Source organism: Lithobates pipiens, unplaced genomic scaffold (assembly GCF_037356315.1).
Source record: "Lithobates pipiens isolate NorthernLeopardFrog02 unplaced genomic scaffold, aLitPip1_a1.2 Scaffold_22, whole genome shotgun sequence".
Taxonomy (NCBI): domain Eukaryota; kingdom Metazoa; phylum Chordata; class Amphibia; order Anura; family Ranidae; genus Lithobates; species Lithobates pipiens.
In genome coordinates this window covers 300463019-300485038 of record NW_027507784.1, presented here as the reverse complement: position 1 = coordinate 300485038, position 22020 = coordinate 300463019, and the positions used below count along the sequence as shown (strand labels likewise).

The following is a 22020-nucleotide window of genomic DNA, read 5'->3' as shown; positions in this document are numbered from 1 at the left end:
CAATCCCATCTGTCCCAATAGAGTACATAGTGGCTATAAATGGATGCCATTCATATAAAAGATTGCTTATAACAATGATCAACACTGTTATAAGCAATCATAGTGTTAAAAAAAGATATCCTAATCACATCGCCTCAGTAGTACAGTGTCACTATAGTAACACTACACTGCTCTAGTCACAGTATGGATTAAAAAAATTAAAAATAAAATGATCAAAAAAATAAATAAAAAAAAAATAATAATTTTTTCTTTACATACTGTTACTAGTCAGTATCCCTAATAACCGCCACACCAGTTATACGATGACGCTGTACTGCTCTAGTGACCATATGTAAAAACATTTTTTTTTCTAGCGGCTGAATAAAGGGTTAAATGTGCCCATGTAGCACCGCTGCCGAAGTGCTTTGCATGCACTTTGGCAGCGGTGCCCATTAATTTCAATCTGCAGCAGTATACACTGCTTTTCCACCACCCCAAAGATGCTGCTTGCAGGACTTTAACGTCCTCCGAGCGCAGTGCCCCAGTGTGAAAGCACTCGGGCTTCCACACTGGGACTGCAGGGGAGGCGTTTTCCAGGCGCTTTATAGGTGCTATTTTTAGCCCAAAAGCACCTGAAAAACACCCCAGTGTGAAAGGGGTCTAAGCACAAAATGGCCAAGTAAGCTTGGTTCACCATATTTGCAAATCGGATGGGTTTTTAACCGCATCCGATCCACATAGCACATGTCCAGGGCAGCTGCGGCCTGTTTCTTAAAAGGGTCCTGTGCGATTTCGGGTCGGGTTTAGGTGCAAATTTAAGTAACAAATTTGTTTCACATGTGTGAACTTAGCCTTAGTCAAAATTGCCAGTGTTGGACTTGGCCCTCTGCTGTGTTCTTGCTGGAAAAAGGCAAAATTGTATTAATGATCCTGAATGAACTTAGACCAAGTCAGTGACTTTGAAAAGAGCAGCATAAATAAGATTTATTTTTTTGTTTTGTACAATCAATGCCTGTTTGGAGCAGTTAAATTATGTTTCAAGGATGTAGAGACCTTACAGAGCATCACACGCATTTTATCCTCCCCCTCAGTTCACAATTGAACACAAGCTTTGGGTTATATGAAATCAGTGCAGACCATGCAGCGGATAACCATTCTATACAGGGCATGTACATTCACATTAACCATTTTTTTTCTCCATTTATTTTAAGGAAAGGGGTGTGTGTATGTGTGTGTGTGTTGCATCTTGAGCCAAATCCACCGAAAACTAATATTTGCTTTGAGTGGACGCAGATTCTTTAAATTGGTTTGTTGAGGTATTACTTTGCTCAAGGACTCTGGGGGCAAAATCTTCCTTTGAGTGGAGTGGTTTCCTGAAGCAGCCAATCCAATTTCTGATTTCAAAGCCCAACTCCATTCTCCACTACTTTTCCACAAATATCCATTCAAAAATACAAAATATATTAGTGCAAAAATGAACATCCAATCATATAGTCCCATCTACTTTATGGATATACTGCTCACCATTTATGTACTGCTTATTTCATACATATTAGCACCGATTTCTTCAAAAAAGTGAGCTAATGACTGTTCATTCCCTTCCCATATAGTAAGCACATCGTCAACGGATCTTTCCCATTTCTGCCAAATACCTCTTCCTGTTCCTTCTTACTTCACCATAAATAAATTGGCAAGACTGGGCGAAAATTTTTTTCCCAAAGCTAACCCCTTGGACTGCAAATAAAATGGATTCCCACAACAGAACTAAATTTTATGTCACCCCAAACTGTAAACAGTCAAGGGTGAAGTACACTTTGCATTGGGGGAGTTCTTTTGCTCCTTTCAAAGCCCATCGTAGAGCCTCAAACCCATAACTATGACTAATATAGGTAGTTGAATCAACATCCACAGTAGCAAACAGAACTCTTTAACCTACCATTTGTTTCTATTAAATCAGCCTTTTTCAACCAGGGTGCCCAGGCACCCTGTGGTTTCTTTAGTGGTGCCTTGAAAAATGCCTAAAAATTGCCCAACAATTGTATTCAAGCCAGCAAATGGAAAAAGCCTTTTAATTACACAAAGCCACAGGTTTTCATTGTTCATGATTACAACCAACCATCGGCATCCTAACATCCAATGGTGTCATCGGTTGACAAGGTGGACCTCGGGTGCCTGCACAGCAGCCTTGTTTACACGTCTCCTCTCCATCAGCACTGGGGGCACATTAGCTGATTGAGGGGGAAGAGAAATATTGTAATACTAGTCAGGACCAGTGTGCAAAGGTGCGTTTGCTTTGGAAGAATACATTTCCTCTAATGTTGGGTGTCCTACATGTGTGGATGTTGCTGCATTATGTAAAACTATTAGTTTAGTTGTTTACATTTTAGACTGGGGTGACTCAAGATTAAAATTCTGCACAAAGGGTGCCTTGACTAAAAAAAGATTAAGAGATACTGTATTAGATCAAGTGGTTTGCACTTCTGCCTAGCAGCGCTAGGGTCAACGGTTCCAATCCCAACCATGGCACTACCTGCCTGGAGTTTGCATGTTCTCCCTGTGCCTGAGTGGGTTTCCTGCGGGTACTCTGGTTTCCTCCCACACTCCATAGACATGCTGGTAGGTTAATTGGCTCTGTCTAAATTGACCCTAGAATGTTTATGTATGAATGTGAGTTAGGGACTTAGATTGTAAACAGGGACTGATGTGAGCGTACCGTATATATGTGGAAGTGCGTAAAACTGACGGCGCTATACAAGTACCTGTAATAAAATAAATGAAGGTTTTTAGGTTTTACAGGAAAGGTTTATATACAAGGAGTCTTCATTTTCTTGTAAGCCTTTTTTACCCATCTGAAGCACATTGAGCATAGAGATGGAAACACTGTTGGCCTTTTTTTCTATAGATTTTTAAATATTTTTGGACAGTTTATTGATTTTTCACTTTATTCACCATATGATTGGATGTTCATTTTTTTCACAAATATATATATATATATATATATATATTTTAGAATGAATACTTCCACATTATAAGTTGGAGATTTGGTTTGAAATATAGCACCAGTTTATATAGAATTTCTAATGGATGGGCACCTAACTGGTCACTGTCCACCCAAATTATAAATATCAGTTCTGGCTGAACTTGGCTTTCAAAGTGCCCATTAAGTGGCTAAAGACTACAATTTAATTTTAACTCTCTTATAAATTAAAGCAGATATTCCTTAAAGCTCCCAGCACCTTTCCTGGGGCACTGATAGAGCAGTAAGGCACTGTGGGAGCAGGGATACTGCTGCTTGTACATTCGGAACAGCAGCCATCAGCACAATCACTCAAACTCTGCATTTTAGTCCTCATTATTTTCTTCTCAGAAATCCCTTCTTTGCTATACTCCCTTTCAGCTTAAAGTGTCCAACTTAAAAAAAAAAAAAATTAAAAATTCCATTTTAAATCATCGTAGTGTGAGGCAAGTTTTTTCATTCCAACATTAAAACATTAAAACGTCACAATCATTTAACGGTCCAGTGCCTCGTGGGAATATAGAGTGCAAACCTCAGTGTTAGGTTTTCAGTGCGGCCACGCCCACTGCGCTAAGGAGGTGGGAAAATAGGAGATCACCAGGTTACACACCATATAAAATGTAGGAAAGAGGAGGCACTGGTGGACGTTGGTCATCGTCATCATAGGCCCAGCAAGAATTGGAATCTTCAAGATAAAGGGATGGAAAATGTTTGTTCTCATGAGCTCTTGCTAGGAGTTTCCAAAATTAAGACATGGTTTGATGTGGACGGAGGAATGTCAAGGTAATAAATGAAATGTTTAGACAGAAATGGACAAAGTACTTTCACTGTGGAAGGTCCTTGAAGACCACAGAGGAATTCCTGGATGGAGACACTGGTGATAGATGACAATCCCGGACGGACACACAGGAAATGAAGAAGACAGTACTAATGTCATCGTTAGGATTAGACAGCCGACTTGCATCAAATACAGTGTCTTATCAGAAAGGGAGCGTTGTGCCGGCCTCTTCTGCTTGTCTGAAACACCTCCAGCTTCCTGAATCGACAAGGTCATCCTATACTAAGCCTACGTCTGGTGGCTGCTGGAAGTGGCTGAAGCCCAGGAAGACTTGCTCCAGTGTGATCTGGCTTACACAGTAATCTTCCAGATCAAACTTCTCCTTGGCCTTTTCAAGGATCCCAAATACCTAGGAGGAGGATGAGACTAGTTAATTCTAGGCTCCACTGTGTTATTAATAAAGTTAACTTGTGCAGCAACAGTACATCCAAGGCATCACTGGACATTTTGTACATGTCCCCCTCTAGTGGTTAAAAGTAGCAATATGTAGTTTGAAAAACAATGCAAGCTATGCCTTGGTCTAAAATAAGTTTCAGATATAATAGGAAAACCATACCTCCCAACTTTTTGAGATTAAAATGAGAGACACCTATCAGCAAAAGTATGCAGGCATAGGACACACCCCCTGCCACGCCCCTTTAAAGGAGAATTGTACAAAAAAACAAGATTGGTTAAACCCACAAGTGCTTTTTATACCACTACTCTTCCTTTATATTGGCTTTTGGAATTTAAAAATGGAGCAATTTAGAAATCAAATAAAAGGTTTAATGATGGAAAACACTTTTTGATAGGTAAAAAGTAAATTTTTATATACAACTATATAGATCAGACCAAAATGAGGGACAAATGAGGAGGAATGAGGGACAGAGGGACATTGCTCTAAATTAGGGACAGTCCCTCCAAATCAGGGACAGTTGGGAGCTATGGGAAAAAAGCTGTTCAAAATGCTTAATCCAGATTTCCAAACACACCGAGGGACATTTATTAAACAAATTAGTCACAAATTTTGATACAAGTCAGGTGGCTTCTCAGTTAACACAGTCTAAAGGGCCATACATGGGCAGTATTCAGCCTGACATTCGGCCTGTGTGTACAGCAGCCGAAGAATGAAGCCAGACAAATATTCAGCATCTACTGAAGGGGCATGACCAAAAAAGATCTGTTGATCCTCTACCCTATGTTCTGTCTCTCTGTCCACTACTTCACCCTCTTTCAGTTCCCGATCTTTGCTCCTTTCTACCTTACACCCCTCTAATTAAAGCGGAGGTCCACTCTAAAGTGGACTTTCCGCTCATTGGAATCCTCCCCCCCTCCGGTGCCACAATTGGCACCTTTCAGGGGGGAGGGGGGTGCAGGTACCTGTACAGTACAGGTATCTGCACCCACTTCCGGGATAGCTCTCTGCGGAAAGGGGCGTAGATTTCGCCCCTTTTCCGAAAGTCCCCCCGCTGCCTGCTGGGAAACACACAGATCCCAGAGGCAGCTGGTCCATCCTTATTGCGCAGTGCGACTCGCACATGCGCAGTAGGGAACCGGGAAATGAAGCCGAAAGGCTCCACTTCCTGATTCCCATACCCAAGATGGCGGCGGCAGCACCCGAGAGACGATCGAGAGATCGGCTTCAGGTGCCGACATCGCGGGCGCGCTGGACAGGTAAGTGTCACTATTTTAAAAGTCAGCAGCTGCAGTATTTGTAGCTGTTGGCTTTAAAAAAAAAAAAAAAAACGCGGACTCCCGGCGGACTCCCGCTTTAAGGAAATGTTGACCTCTGTCTCGGGAGTAACCCAAGCAGCCAGCCTCTCGAGGCTCTGGGGCATTCGATCCCTCCAGTTTCTTCTCAGGCTTACCCCATCTCTACTAGGATTCTACAGACAATGGACTAGTTCTCGGGACTATTCCCCAGGATTTAACGTAAAAGTTTCACCTACACCGTTGTTTAAATAATCTCATGTTAGCCTTACCTGTTTCAATCTTGTATTGTACTGTGTAACTATGCTATTAAGTAACAATAAAAAATGTTTGAAAAGAAAAGATCTGTTGATCGGTATCTGACCAGCGCTCTCAGCCATAGTCCTCCTGTCAGAACACAACAGCTCAGCCGAGAAATCGCTGTACTAACATCAAAATGCCAATACAGGATCTACTCCCGAGCTCTTCAGTTTTGTTTTTTTGTTCAGCATGCTGGGTCGAACAAAAAAAAAAAATAAACTGATAGAGTGTACCAGGTTTTAGAGTTTAGAAGATTACATTTATAGTTCACTTAATAAATACAGTAAGTCCTAATTGGATTTGCAATGTACATATTCACTTTGTTCCTGTATTTTACCAGTGTGGTTATACCTGTCCTCATAAGGGACATGGAATAACTAGACATGATTCAAAGCCACAGAGAGTAAAGGCTGGTACGCATGGGCCAAATATCGGCCGGTTCAGAAGAAACTGTCCAACACTTGGCCTGTGTGTACGGCAGCCTGTCTACCAAAGATCAGCAAATGGCTGCAAGCGCTGATCAGTGTGTTCTGGTGGGGGATGGGGGCAGTCCCCCTATCAGAACACAATGGCCCAGTGGGGAGATCGCTGTACTAACATTGCTTGTGTTAGTACAGTGATCTGTCAATTTTTTTTCATTCAGCCTGCTGGGTTGCATGTAACAGACAGTTATTGTAAAGGCAGAAGGTTTTTTACCTTAATGAATTCTATGCATTGAGATGAAAAGCCTTCTGTGTGCAGCAGCACCTCCTCATCCCCTCTAGTACTTATTTGAACCCCATCTCTATCCAGCAATGTTGTAGTAGTGTCTCGGCTACCTGGGACTCCCCTCCTCATTGGCTGAGGCAGCAGTGCGTCGCCAAGGGCTCCCGCTGCTGTCATTCAAAGCCAGTCAGCCAATGAGAAGAGAAAGGGGGCAGGACCAGGCCACGGCTCTGTGTCTGAATGCACACAGGGAGCTGTGGCTTGCTCAGGAGCCCCTATAGCATGCTGCTTGCTGTGGGGTACTCCACAGGAGGGAGGGGCAATAAGCATCAAAGAGGGACCCAAAAAGGGGAGGATCTGGGCTTCTCTGTGCAAAACCAGTATGACATGTTTGTTATTTTTAACAAAAAAAAAAAAAGAAAGACTTTAGTATCACTTTAAAAATAATAAGTCTAAGGAAATGGACTGAAGTATAACTTGAAAAATACTGGGGGTTATGCAGCCAATAACTACACATTGTCTTACCTGAGCCCAACTCAGCTTCTGATTTGTTATGTGATAATGAACCATACCTTGGTGCTCATGCTTAAGCAGGCTGCCTGCAAGGGGCAAAAAGAAAAAGGGCTGCGTTAAAGAAAACAATTCATCAGTCAAAATTGATCTTTAAAAATGGTTAGGGTGCCTACATATACTTGTTTGGAGTAGATATCTACAAAGAAAGATGAGCAGTGACACAATTACTAACATGTAAAGCTGGTCCTCTGTGTGACTGACCTAAGTTGTGTAATGATGTGCTGTGTGTGGCTGAACCTTCATTTTCTTTTCAGAAGGGATTGCCCAAGTTAATCGCCTAAGGACCAGCCGCCGTCCTACTGCAGCAGGTTGGCTCTCCTGGGCGAATCGCGTAGGAGTACGTCGGCCACTTTAAGAGCGATAGGGGGCTCGCATGACGCTGGAGCCGATGCGCGTGGCCGGCGGCCACAATGTCCACCAGCTACCTGCGATCACTCCACAGAGTGTCAGAGAGCCAGAACGGGGATCTATCAATGTAAACGGACAGATCCCCGTTCTGACAGGAGTAGAGAGAGATCTGCTGTTACTAGTGATCAGGAACAGTGATCTCTCTCCTCCTCCAGTCAGTCCCATCTCCCCACAGTTAGAAACACCTCCCAGGGAACACATTTAACCCCTTGATCGCCCCCTAGTGTTAACCCCTGTCCTGCCAATGACATTTACACAGTAATCAGTGCACTTTTGTAGCACTAATCGCTGTATAAATGGTACCAAAAATGTGTCAAAAGTGTCCCATCTGTCCGCCGCAATGTCGCAGTCCCACAAAAATAAATAAATAAATCGCAGATCGCCGCCATTACTAGTAAAAAATAAAAATGCCATAAATCTATCCCCTATTTTTAAGACGCTATAACTTTTGCGCAAACCAATCAATATACGCTTATTGCATTTTTTTTTACCAAAAATATGTAGAACAACACATATTGGCCTAAACTGATGAAGACATTTATTTTTAATTTTTTTGGGGATATTTATTATAGCAAAAAGTAAAAAAACATTTTTTTCAAAATTGTTGCACTTTTTTGTTTATAGTGCAAAAAATGAAAACCGCAGAGCTGATCAAATACCACAAAAAGAAAGCTCATTTGGGTACAACATCGTACGACCATGCAATTGTCAGTTAAAGCGCCGCAGTGCCTTATTGCAAAACATGGCCTGGTCAGGAAGTGGGTAAATCCTTCCAGTCCTTAAGTTTAACCCATCTGTGTATTAGTTACTGCTAATGATGGTCATAGAAACTCATTGGGGCCTACTAGGGAAGGCTCACATGATAAGGTAATGGCAAAAGTGGATGATGGCCCGCCTACACAAAGCAGCAGCCTGGCTTTTATGTGGTCCAACACCCCTAGAACAGTACATTAATCAACAGTGTGGCTCGGTTTACAGGTAGCAATAGCACTATTCAGTGGTGGGGTGTTCTGGACCACAGGAGAGCTAAGCTGCTCCTTTACGTGAGTGAGCCTTGGTCCAATGTCTCCATATTGCTGCACATGGCATTTTAACCCTTGCATCATAAGCAACAGAAGAAATATTTGTTGTTGCTGCTACTGGACACTCACCTGGGAAGACAGCCTCTACAAATTCTTTGAAGGCTTTCAGGTCATCTTCTCCTCTGGAAGTCTTGGCAAGCAATGTATAACCACTGCCAAATTTGCTTTTTAGGTGCTGGGGGCTACCGAGGCATTTTAGCTGACCATTTACCATAATGGCGAGCCGTGTACAAAGGGCCTCACACTCTTCCATGCTACAGGAAAGAGAAAATAGGTTTTGCAATAGGATTTATAGGATTCATCTTACACTTGATCATTCAGTAATTTACAACATTCTCACCTATGAGAAGTGATGATCACAGCTTTCCCACTTTCCCGTGTCCTCGCCACGGCATCCCACAGCAACCTCCGAGCTACAGGGTCCATTCCAGTGGATGGCTCATCCATGAAAATGACAGGCGGACCTCCAATCAGAGCAATGCCAGCACTGAGCTTCCTCTTGTTTCCACCACTAAGAAAAAAAAAATGGGTGGCATAGCGTAACCAATAGTAGCATAGGTAGCAGGAAAGAAAATGAGGAGGGACTCAAAGGAAAAGTATTTTCACCCTTTTAAGAAAGTCAAAATTTGCACAGAGATTTCCGGGGTTCCAGTGAGCATGAGGGCAGCCATTCTCATTACATATACATTATAATGAAGCAATGTGCTCTGATGGTATTCATCTCCGAATTCAAGAGAACTTTGAGGTATAGTTGTTGGACAAGTAAATGGATTTTTTAATAAATCTCTTCTAACAGGAGAAGTTCCATGATTGCGGACAGCTAATATTATATCTATTGACAAGAAGGGCAGCTAGACAGAAGCTGGCAATTACAGGCCAATGAGTTTAACATCATCATCAGCTAATGGAATTACTCCTGAAAAGAAGGTTAATTGATCACTTAAAAATACACAACTTGCATGACCCAAAGCAGCATTGCTTTACTGAGGCCTTATGCCTGACTGGATTTTCTGACCGACCAATGTATTGGACAAGGGTGGTGCTGTGGACATATAATTTCTTGATTTCAGCAAAGGCATTTGATACAGTTCCACATAATGATCTAATACAAAAGTTGTACAAGCTAGGACTTAACCCTTGGGTGGTTCATTCAGAACAGAAACCAGTCGCTAGTGGTGTACGACAAGTCTCTGTACTAGGTCCTGTTCTATTTAATCTGTATGTAAGTGATATAAGTAAAGGTTTGTTGGGCAAGGTATGTCTTTTTGCTGATGATACAATTGTGTGTAATAGGGTTGATATCTCTGGAAGGGTCCGTAACATGGAACACGATTTGGCATTGCTGAAAAATTGGTCAATTCAGTGGAAACTGAAGTTCAATGTTTCTAAATGTAAAATAATTCACCTATAAAACCCCTTGAGAGGGTACAACATTGGGGGTACAGTGTTAGCACTGCAGAGGAAAAAGACTTGGGGGTACTTATGTCAGAAGATTGCAAAATAAGCAAACAGTGTGACCAGGCAGTGGGGAAAAGTGAATAGAATTCTAGGATGCATCACTAGCAGGAGAAAGTAGGTTCTGATTCCCCTATATAGATCTTTAGCGAGATTTCATTTAAAATACTGTGTTCAGTTCTAGAGACCTCACCTACACAAAGATATTGATAAGGTAGAAAGAGTCCAGAGATGGGTAACAAAAATGGTAAAAGGTGTTGGGATAAAACATATTGAGAGTGACTTCAGCCTGTTGCCGGCTGATGTCCAGGCTGGGGCAAAATCGCGACAATCGAGTTGGGATCCACCCACAACCCTGGACTTCCACCTGGCTCAGCCTTTCAATTAGCCGATGAGAGCCTGAGCCAGTCATTATGCAGAGCAGACAGTCACCAGCTCTCTGCTCACGGAGCTGTGAGAACGGAGTGATCAGCGGTCTTTGATTGCACGGTTATTAGTCTTAGATCTGATGGGGGACCGATGCAGCATCCACTTAGGTAAGTATAATTTTTAAACAAAACCCGAACTTCTCTTTTAATATGTACAGTCTGGAGGAAAGAAGAGAAAGGGGAGGCATGATAGAAATCTTTAAATACATATCAAGGGGGTGAATAAGGTTAAGGAGGGCAGTTTTTTCAATATGAAACCAAAATCGAGAACAGGGGGACATGAGCTCAAACTGGAGAAAGTTCAAAACTAATCTTAGAAAGTATTATTTTACTGAAAGGGCAGTTGATGATTGGAATAAACTTCTAGCAGAGGTAGTGAGCCAGTCAACGGTAAATAGCTTCAAACATCGATCTAAACTCTGACAAAAAAGGAAAAAAAACAAAAGCAAAAGCAAAACAAAAAAAATAAAAATATAAATCGGGTACTCGATGGACTACTCTGTGTTTTCTGCTGTCACTTTTCTATGTCTCTATATAGGCTCTTCTTCAGGTTTAATAGTACTATACAATGATTGGGATTCACTCACTCTCCAAAGTATAACACAGGTATAGATCATAGATTGTACTATCCATCACAAGTGCCTCACCTATATGTCCGCACCAGCTTATTGGCGTAAGCCTCCAGGAGCAAACCACGCAGCATGTTCTCCACACAGCTGGTGATGTAGGTCTCAGGTACACCACGCAGACGAGCATACAAGCACAGAGTCTCCCGACCAGTCATGTGCTCCAACAGGGGGTCAAACTGGGGACAATAGCCAATCCGCTGTTGAGCCTAAGAAATTAAAGTGTTCAAAAACACATAATGTACAGTCTATTATTTCAGATATAGATTTGAAAGAGATATACTTGATGTGATAATCCTATCAATGTGTGCTAAGACTTTCAACATCTTGTTTTTAAGTACAGTTTATTATTACATATGTACGTGGGTAGCCATATTTACTCATTACGCACTCAAGCTCGGCTTCCTGCTTTGTAGTGCTACACAGTGGTTGTACATGCTCACAATGCACGTTTGTTGCCAGCCCAGTGAAAACAATGCGCCAGTTCTACAACTACACTACTTGTGGTGTAACTGATACTGTCAGTTAATATAAGGAAGGGAGGTTGAGCGATTGCAATAAAAAACAGATTTGCCTCTAATGGCTAACCTTCAAATTCACATATTAAAAAAAACTAAAAACTAAAAAACAAGTCAAATCTACGTAAAAAATGACTAAACGATAACACTGCAAATAAAACTCAAAATATGTGTTTGTTACAAGACAGTATATACCATAATTTCCCTTTAAGACTCAGAATTAGGAATCATTCCCAGTAAGCATCAGATCTGGTACACACACACACACGCACGCTTTGTATGATTAAAATCACCTTCTTCATGCTACGCAGGATACTGTGTCCATCAATATATGCATCCCCTGAGCTGACAGTTTCGTCCCCAGTCAGCATGCGGAATGTAGTTGTCTTACCAGCTCCATTAAATCCAAGCAAACCGAAGCACTCTCCTCGGTTTATGGCTAAAGACATGCGGTCAACGGCAAGGAGGAAGTCACGCCGACCATAAACCTTAAAAATAAGATTATATCAAGTTAGAGATCAATATTTTTATTTTTGTTTAGATAGGACTCAGAATATGCAATTTTACTTATAAGGCTTTTCTATTTTACTTGTAGGAGTCAGTCCATTCCCTTTTGGATCTCTTATAATACATTTCCCATATCCCATATAGAACACTGACATAAAGTATAACTTAATGCTTTTCAGTGTACCTAGAGCGATTCACATCATTCCCCATCCCCTGGAGGAGCTCACGACCATACCCAATGAATACACACTAGAGCCTACGTGAGAGGTGGCCAATTAATGTACCAATATGTCTTTGAAACTCATGCAAACACGGGATGGACACAGCTTTTATACAATAGCTGGACGAAGGTAAAAAGTCACATTTGCATTAGTTAGTAGTAGTTGGTGACATTTAACTGCACTTGTAATATTGACATAGAAGTATTTGTACAAACACTTAACATTGCAGGAAATGTCCAGTTGAATGTGACTAAATACTAAGGCGATTGGCCTGCTCGGATCCGCGTGTCTGTTTTTCAGGCGGATCCAAGTGGGCTACCCATTGACCTCTATGGGCAGGCAGATGTCAGCAGATGTGTGTCTGCTGACACCTGCCTGCTATCCGATCTGACAAGATCCGCTCAAAACAGAGTATCGCCATCCATCCAGCGGATCGGATGAAAATGGACAGGTCTGTCCGGTGTCATCCGATCTCCCCATATAGAACAGCGGGGCTCTGACAGGTCCATCCCTGCACAGTGAGCAGAGACAGACCTGTCATCCGCCTGCTCAGCGGAGATCAATGGAGCGATCCCCCGCTGAGCAAGCGGAGTCCATCGAGTGGTTGAGCCCCATGTGATAGAGGCCTAATAGCTACTGTATATCATGATCTGGATAAATTAGAACCTTTAAAAGACACATTTGCATTGATTTTAAAAAAAAAACAGAGCTCCAGGCTCCTTCAGAAAAAATTGAAAGTCAACAGCTACAAATACTGTAGCTGCTAACTTTTAATATTAAGACACTTACCTGTCCACAAATCCAGTGGTGTCTTCACCCGAGAGCTGATTTTTCAATCAGCTCTTGGGTGCTGCTGCCACCACCTCAGCTAAGGGAAACCAGCACTGGCTTTGTGGCTTCACAGCCGGTTCCCTACTGCGCATGTGCGAAGCGCTCTGTGCTTTGTGAAAGGCCCAGGGGCAGGGGAAGGAGGAGGGGGGGGGGGTTGAACTTCCGGCTGAGTTTGCCGCCATTAGCTCAGCCAGAAGTGGGAGTGGGTACCTATCAAAATCAGGTACCTGCTCCCCCCTGAAATTAGCAAAATGTGGCCGGGGGGGGATGGGTGTTGAGGCAAACAAGCAGAGCTCCCCCTTTTGGGTGGAACTCCACTTTAAATAAACTACTTTTCTTTAACTGAATTGTCAGAAACCCTTCCCAGGTCTCACCTTACTGAGCTCCTTGATAACTAAAGGGCTGCTGAGCGATTGCTCTACAGGAGACTCCAACACCTTCTTCCTCTCGTCTGCTACATCTCGGTCTTCTGGGGGAGAGACTGGAGATTCCGGGAGTGCAGACTGATAAAAACAGAAGGTAGAGAGAGATACAGGATTATGATATTAGCAACAAAATTAAGGCAGATGCAAGGTATACGTACTTTGTTCAGCCTCTAAAGAAATAAGACGGGTTAAGGTGTATGTAACCCTCACCTTGTAAAATGACACATTTAGTTCAGAATAGAAATAAAAGGCAAAACATTTGTGTATGCAAAAAAATGCATTTTTATGAGTGATCACATTCCCTCTGTTCTCAGCTCCATAAGAGCTGGGGTAGAAGAAACAGCAGCACAATGATGTTTCTAGTGAAAGGCTGTGTGGGGGGGAGGGTTGGCAGAACAAGTCTGAGAATTGGGGAAGAGTAGGCTGAGTTCCCAGTATAGCTAGAGAACTGACCACCTGTGCTCTTCTGCTTAGTGTGGTAAGTTTTGAATAGAAAGGAGGGCTGACAGGGGATTTCACACAAAGGAGCAATACAAAGAAAACAGGATACTTCTTTATAAAAGCACATGGTACATCAGCCACATATCATGAATATAACATGTTGGGTTTACTTATTCTTTAAACAAAATGCTTGTAGTGTATGCATTTCAAATGACCATACTTCACAAAAGGCATTTTGTAAATAATGTATTTGATTTTTTTTTCAGGTTTTTTGAACATATGAATTTGACCTAAAAAACAGAAAGCAAAATTGCAGTGTCTCATAATGCACGGGTGGAGACAATGCTCGTAGGACCAATGTTTTGCTCCCGCCAGTGTACTGTATATGTTGGGAGCCCGTTTCCCCTCTAAAAGAAGTAAGACAATTGACCAACTATACAAGGAAGACACTAGCAAATGGGCAGACTTATGATTTGGGTGTGCAGGGAGCAATCACCTTATTGCTGTTTGACTTTACTAGCTATACTCACCAGTTAATTATCTACGGTATTTTAATCAATCATTAATCAATCCATATTACTTTAACAAATGAAATGTATTGTACCCAGTAACGACGTCTAAACTGCCAAAGCTGGCAGAGGATTCGGCTCTCGATAATGAAGAGGAGACACAGAAAGGTCAGGCCTTGGACGGTCATTGATGTCAAATAACGACCCACTCCCGGTTGAGAGAAAGAGTAGTAATTTGTTTGATAGCTGATGTCTGGAAGGAATATGATGGTTACATCATTGAAATTATTCTTGACTCATAGTACTGTATTTAAAATTTTCAGCTACTTCCAAATGGTACTTTAAGCTCAGGAGCTCATGAAAGGTAAAAGATGCTCATTACTCACTCAGCACTTTGCAGATGAATTCAGTTGGTATAGAGGAAGTGCAGAACTGCAGGAAGTGATAGTTTTGGTAGAAGTTACTAAATGCTCGTCCCAGACAATAATTAGGAAGCACCAAAAACACAAGGTCCAGGGTTTGAGCCAGGTCAACCATGCCAAGGGCTGTTAACAGAATTACAAATAGAGTATGAATGATGATTGGACACAAAGCATTACAATAAAAAGATTAATACAAATTACCCTAGGTGTGCTACTTATATATATATATATATATATATATATTTAAACATTTTTTTTAGATATGAATGTGCTACAGTACTGCAACAGCACTGTTCCTTATTAAAAAAAATATTAATAAAATAAAAAATATTATATATATATATATATATATATATATATATATATATATATATATATATATATATATTTTTTTTTAGAACATTACAAATCACTATACGCATGCTTATGTCATATAAATAAATAAGTAACTAATCACACTGTAAATACATAAAATAGACGTATTGTGCGAATACAAAAAAAAAATGCATTTGAAAATCCAAACTAGAGAAACAGTAAAAGATGATGTCCACCAACATTCATGTGCAATAAAACAAATTCAATAACAAAACCACCAGCAATAAATAACTTTAGTGTCCCCACACTTTGTACCAGTCTTTTTAAAATGGTTCCACACACTTTACAGCACTATTCAAGCAAATCCTTTCCTTCTCATGTGTCAGAACTACACTCTTTATGCATAATCCCAAAACCCTCCACCTTCAGTGTGCTTTAAAGGTGTACTCCCACCTAATTTGACGGACCTCTATAATCACAGACGGTCAAACGCAGCATGTGTATAACACCAGATTTCACAGCACTCCTCTGCAACTGCCTCCAGTGCTCTCCTCCACAAGAAGTATAGCATAGCTCAAAACACAATAAAGAACTCCATAGTGCTCATTGTATGTTTATTTTATTTAAAATCTGTGGTCAACAACCCCCACATTAGGAGACAATAATTCGGCATATAAAACAAGTCCTATGAGAAGCTGTCTATCACTGTTTGTCTGCCTGTGTGAATGCAGTGGCACTCAATAGGACCTGTGGAGAGGTGCAGCATGGTATGGCGGCAGTAAACACACAGAGTCCAGTTGCAGACACAAAACTTATATTAAGGTAGAAGTTCAACGATTCACAACAAGCCTGGCAGGATGGCACCTGACCTGGAACACTCACAGGATGCAAAGCTATATGTAGTAGAGCAGGTCTCTGGAATGCCAACAGCGCTGGTTTTGAGGAGTGGAATGCAGCGTGGCCAGTCTCTGCCCAAATTGGGAGGTTTCCAGGAAGAATGGGGTGCCTCTATCATTTCCCTACTCAACTGGAATCTCTCCCTGCCACTAATCATTGTCCCTGTCAGGTGGCTGACTTGTCCCTACACTACTACATGCAATATGAGCACAAAGCCTGGGAGTCAGGGCCTTAAATAGGCTCTACCTGGCCCAAGATGGCTGTCAGAGTCATATGGGGTAGCAGCGTCCAATTGTATTTCTTCCCCAGTGACCCAGGAAACATTAGAGGAACCATGTTCCTCTTGACTTCCCCTCCAACTGCAATACCAATGTGGTCAAACGCCTCCTACAGTGCAGAAAATAGACTGCATCTGCTTACAAAGCAAACAGCATGACGACATCACCGGACATTCTCCACCTGACACACTGTGTCCCTAATGGACTTCCTTAGAGGTAGGAGGTCCTAGGATGCATCATGCTTTAAAATACACACCTCATGACTTGTTACGAAGGCAGCACATAAATAATTACATGGACAGAGGAAATTAATCTTCTAGCACTGGACCTGTTACAGCTGTCCACCTATTCTCATGCCCAACTAAACAGCAATACTTCTACAATACAATCTATAAATCTATACAATCTATAAAATAGGATGCAAAATGGCTAGTAATATAATATACACTGGATCTAATCTCATCCATATATACTAACAATAAAAACAATGGATATACTATATATTTATATATAAAATTTGAAACATAAAATTATAGGAACTTATTGTTATGCAAACAAGTAAAAGGATTGAGCCGGAAACTCTGTAGTCCATATAGCGATTTAAATAACTGGTTTACAAAAAGTGACAAGCAAAACAGCTGACACATTTCAGCAACAGTTTTCACCATACATGCTACGACTAAGGCTGTTGCAGAAACACGTCAGTTGTTTTGCTTGTCACTCTTTGTAACCAACTATTAAAACCACTATATGGACTACAGAATTGCCGGCTCAATCCTTTTACTTGTTTCTGCTGTAGTGTGTAAGGACTCACTGAGCCTGAGTGTCTGAAAGAGGATTTTGAAAACTGGACTGGGAGTTCCCCGCTATGTGCGCTGTCTCTCTTCAAACTTATTGTTATGCTAACCAGCCATAAAAACACATACAGTTACTGTGACAGACATAGCCAGGACAGAGGCTTTTGGAGGGGACTGAATGTTAGCCTCTTGCCCACCGATCATGGGCCCTGGCATTTGGGGAAACGGTGCTCTTTGTGAGAAGGTTTTCTTGGATTTGCCCAAAGACTATTCTTGGTTGTTAATTCTGAACAGTAGATGGTCATTGAAAGAACTGATCACATTGACCTGCGAAGACGGACTGTCTGGTCACCTAGGCTGCCTTAAGTGTTGTCTTAATTAACATGTTAATTATGTAATTGTTTTTTAAGTTGTTGCTATAGGGGAGGGGGGAGTATCCATGAGCAGCCCTACTTAATTATCTAACCCCTTGTGTTAAAAGTGTATAAAAAGACTGTATTCTGGTTCTAATAGAGAGTCCATGTCAGCAGTGAAACAAGTCTCGTCTTGTTTTGTGCTTGGGAGCAGTTGGAATATCTGATATCTATATTCAGACTGGGAGGAAGTGGTATATGACGAAAGCACTCAAGCGGAGTGTAGGGATGTTTCGTCACATTTACCAAGCAATGTAAAAAAAAAAAAGGAAAAAAAAATATTTTATATAAAAGCCTCATATTCCCCAACACTAAAACCAACAAATTATTATATATATATATATATATATATATATATATATATATATATATATATATATATATATATATATATATGACTAAAGCTATCACCTGAATACAAGACATATACTGTATATGTAAAATTTATGTACAAAAACCATTTTAAAACAGTATAAAGATAAAATATTATTAATATCAGGGGAATTTTGAACACCCAGACTCCAAATCACCAGAAAAGCAGTTGCTGTCTAACCAAAAAAACAAAACATCAACCTGAATGTAAGGAGTTTCGCACAAATCTGCTAACACTACTATGGTAAAAAGCTTATAAAAAGGTAATAATTAAATGATGCAAAGAACCAGATGAATGTGGGACTTAACATCACCATTTCAAGCTCAAAACTAATAAAGGCATTAAATATTTTTCATTTGTTATATTTACTATGGATGACAGGTGTATGGTAAATGTAACAGTAAGAGTTTGCCATTCCCACCTTGAATGCTCATGATAGTGACCGATAAGAAGCTGGCTGTGCCAGACAGAATGTTGAAGATGGTGAGTCGGGTGTATGCGGTTGCGGTGGAGGTGAATAGGAAGCTAAACAAGTACATTAGGGGAATGACAGCCCAGCCATAGAGCAGTAACATTAATATGACATCCACCAGGTGATGATCATCTGTGTATGCCCGGACTTTGAAGGCCTGAAATACCACCTGTCAGAGGAAATGAGTAGAAATTAGACATGTGAAGCAAACAGGAAATGAGACGTCCTGCAAAATAACATGTAATGGAGACAAATATATGGAATGCACAAGCAAAACAATGTGGTGCCTTAGGAAACAAAGTGCATCTAAAATCACACCTTTTTTTGTAGTTTTGGATGAAGTGGTGAGGGGTTAGAAACCCTGCCAGGTTTCTAATGCTGTCTATTTCGCTATCAAGGGAAATTTACTCTCTCCGTTTGTCAAAGGGACTGAATGAGAGGGGGAATCTCCCTAACCAGGGATTAACAACAAAAATTTTAACCCATCATCACTTATTTCCGAAAAATAAAAAAATAAAAATAAAGAAATGGACCTTGGAGGTAGTTTTAATGACCTATATTGATCTAGAGCAGGGATCTCCAAACTACGGCCCTCCAGCTGTTGTGGAACTACACATCCCATGATGCATTGTAAAACCAACATTCACAGACAAGACCAGGCATGATGGGAATTGTAGTTACTCAACAACTGGAGGGCCATAGTTTGGAGACTCCTGATCCAGAGTAATAAAACCGAATTCCTAATGGAGCAGATTCTAAGCAGCAGATGCTTCAGTTTACAGTTTATAAAAATGTCAGCTACCTGTCTTAAATAAAAAATGTGCTGGATCAATAACTCCCTATTAATAAACAAATGTTCATGCTGCCCACAGCAATCAGTTACATTCCCTTTTTATGTTCTAATCTTCCCTAGGAGCATAGAACAAGACAGTAGCTCTATAAGTTGTGGGAATGATGGAGGTCAGGGTAAGGAGGAGGGAAACCTAAGCTAGGTTCACATCTGTGTGGGTATGCACCTGTTCCCGCAGTCGCAACCATCCACACAGAAAAATACATTGGATGCATGCGGGTGTCAATCCTAATGGCACGCTGCATGCAATGGAAATCTTTCCCGCACTGCAGTTCCCATGCGGGCTGCGATTCCAGCAATGACCTTTTCACTGCATTTCAGGAGACATGACAGCCCATTCAAATGAATGGTCTGTCATGCCTATGTAAAATGGGACTCGCAGAGTCGCATTAATATGAACCTCAGCTAAAACAAGAAAACTGCAGCACTAGATAAAAAAAAAAAAAAAACAGCTGTACAAGTCTACAAACTGTGTGTTATGTCATATTCTAGTTCAGTGATCTAGATTCTAGACCTCATGGACCACTAAACACAATTTTGAATCCCATGGACCACTAACATGAAATTATATGCCATATAAACACACAATGCTCCAGCTCTCTGCGACCCCCCGCACTCTGTATCACATTACTGCCCTACACAGATTCATCATCGGATCTAACCTCCTTATTCAGTCATGTGCTCAAGCTCAGTGCTCCCTCCCACAGTCCGTGAACTACAGATGAGGCATCAAGTATCAATGCTCGCTGACCGTACTGACTATGGGCGCACATGGAGAACACTGAAAATAACATTGGGCAGTATACATCCGTCACAATGTTGATTTGATTTTTTGAATGTTGAATTTTCTCATGGACCATGAGTGGTCAACGGACCACTGCTCTGGTTTACTGGCCTGATAAAGTGGCCAGAGCAGCACAAAATGCGCAATTGTTACACCAATAAGCTTAATATACCATATTGGAGTTAATCTTCTGATTTGACCACAATAGGATGACATTGTGAATGTATAGTTTTTCCATATAATGCTCTGAAAGGAGCAGTGCTGAAATAGGATTAAAATACACCCATGTATCCAAGTATTCCTCCACACTCTTATACCGAACTGACTCACTCTATGTCAATTGTAAACCTTGACTACAAACACCAGCAAAGCCCACTTACCAACATCAGAGCACATGGGATTAAGAAGTTGAGCAGGTCCCAGGTCAGGGCGGACAACCAATAGCTGAAGGAAGAAGCTCCACTAACAAACTGTACATGTTTTGACTTTATAGCTCTTTCTCCAACAAGAAGCAGAGAAAACGTGCTGGCCAAAGAGGCCATTCCATAGAGCAGGTTGATGGCAATGGCAAATCCAGTCTGAGCCCTGTAGGGAATACGGAACAAATTGAATGCAGAAGCAATAATACTGCAAGCAGTCTTGCATGGTTTGTTATACGCAGTGCAGTTAGCTTCATCTGCCAATTAAACTGTAATCCTAAATGTGATAAAAACCAAAATCCCCCCACCGCTTCCCACACAGCTCATTTTCCCGAACAATCATGAATACTGCAGACATGACACTACACTAGGGTAGGGTATAGTCTTGCTCCCTATCCACTTACTCAAGCAACTGATCCCGTGCAGTTTCTGTAGTGTTCCGTGGCTGGGGGTAGTTGGTCACTGAAAGTGATGCGTTGGGGCCAGCAACTAGCCTGAACAGGGTATTATCAACCAGAGCAAGAGCAGCAGCTACGGCGTGAAAGGCCTGGTTGTTAAAACGTGCAATGATGCGGACATGCGAGTTAACGCTCTGGATCTCTGCAGCACAGAGACAGTGCTCTGCGAACAGGGCTCCCTCTTCAGTAGCCTTAGCCAGGAGGTAGTCATCAAGGTCACCTAAAAAAAGACAATGATAATATAAATTTAAAATCAAAGAATTTAACCCTCTCATATAAACCTGGGATCAAAATGAATGGAAAAAGTCCTTGGAAGAAACCAGTTACTTGACATGTCATGTGAATGGCTTCTCCTCCAATCATAAAGTTTTCTTTGCAGTGTTAAACAGAGAGAACTTTGTGGGACACGGTATGCCCTATATCCCAGCCTGCATCACACTGTGGTGTGCAGTGGAGAGTGAAATCTGCTCTCTGCTTTAAATAGGTTTATTTTAAAAGGGATTATTTTATTGATGAGATTAAAAAAAACTAAAAAAACAGAGTGAACCCTTATCCCTGTGGCATCTGGACAGATCATATTAATTCATCCTCAAGATCCCTTAAATTGTATCAGTTTAGTACACACTTTGTGCAACAGTACCAATCTCTGATAAAGAGGGACCTGTTAAACCCCAAAATGCATTGGCTTTTCATGATATAAGAGCCAGAATAAATTTAAATTTGGACTATATTAAAGATTCTTTTTTTTCCCGCCTTCAGTCTTGCACACACAGTCTCTACTCAAATAAAGGGCTGACCTTTGGCCATCCCTCATGGGAGATCTGCCTAAGAAGAATCGTTCGCTGTATGATTGGTGACCCGAAAATATGGGGAATAGAAGGAATCACCTAGGGCAAGGGAATACTTACATATATCTGATGCACCCAGTACCCACCATAGGAGAGAAGTCATGGTTCGGTGAGGCAAGCCTTGGACTTGTAGTCCACTACCG

The 22020-nt window shown here is 41.3% G+C and overlaps 1 protein-coding gene across 3 annotated transcripts in view; it reads right to left on the bottom strand.

Moving 5' to 3' along the window:
* Positions 1-937: 937 nt before the first annotated feature.
* Positions 938-22020, bottom strand: part of ABCA3 (ATP binding cassette subfamily A member 3) — a 95153-nt gene continuing 74070 nt past the window's right edge. For all 3 annotated transcript variants that reach the window (XM_077449232.1, XM_077449231.1, XM_077449233.1), the window contains 12 exons: positions 20976-21249; positions 20533-20737; positions 18468-18687; positions 14938-15096; positions 14647-14804; positions 13551-13679; positions 11911-12105; positions 11121-11308; positions 8931-9101; positions 8660-8844; positions 7053-7126; positions 938-4182 (listed from right to left, as the gene is read on the bottom strand). In XM_077449232.1, the coding sequence (XP_077305358.1) occupies positions 4051-4182; positions 7053-7126; positions 8660-8844; positions 8931-9101; positions 11121-11308; positions 11911-12105; positions 13551-13679; positions 14647-14804; positions 14938-15096; positions 18468-18687; positions 20533-20737; positions 20976-21249 (2090 nt within the window). In that variant the 3' untranslated portion in view covers positions 938-4050. The remainder of the gene's footprint in view (positions 4183-7052; positions 7127-8659; positions 8845-8930; positions 9102-11120; positions 11309-11910; positions 12106-13550; positions 13680-14646; positions 14805-14937; positions 15097-18467; positions 18688-20532; positions 20738-20975; positions 21250-22020) is intronic.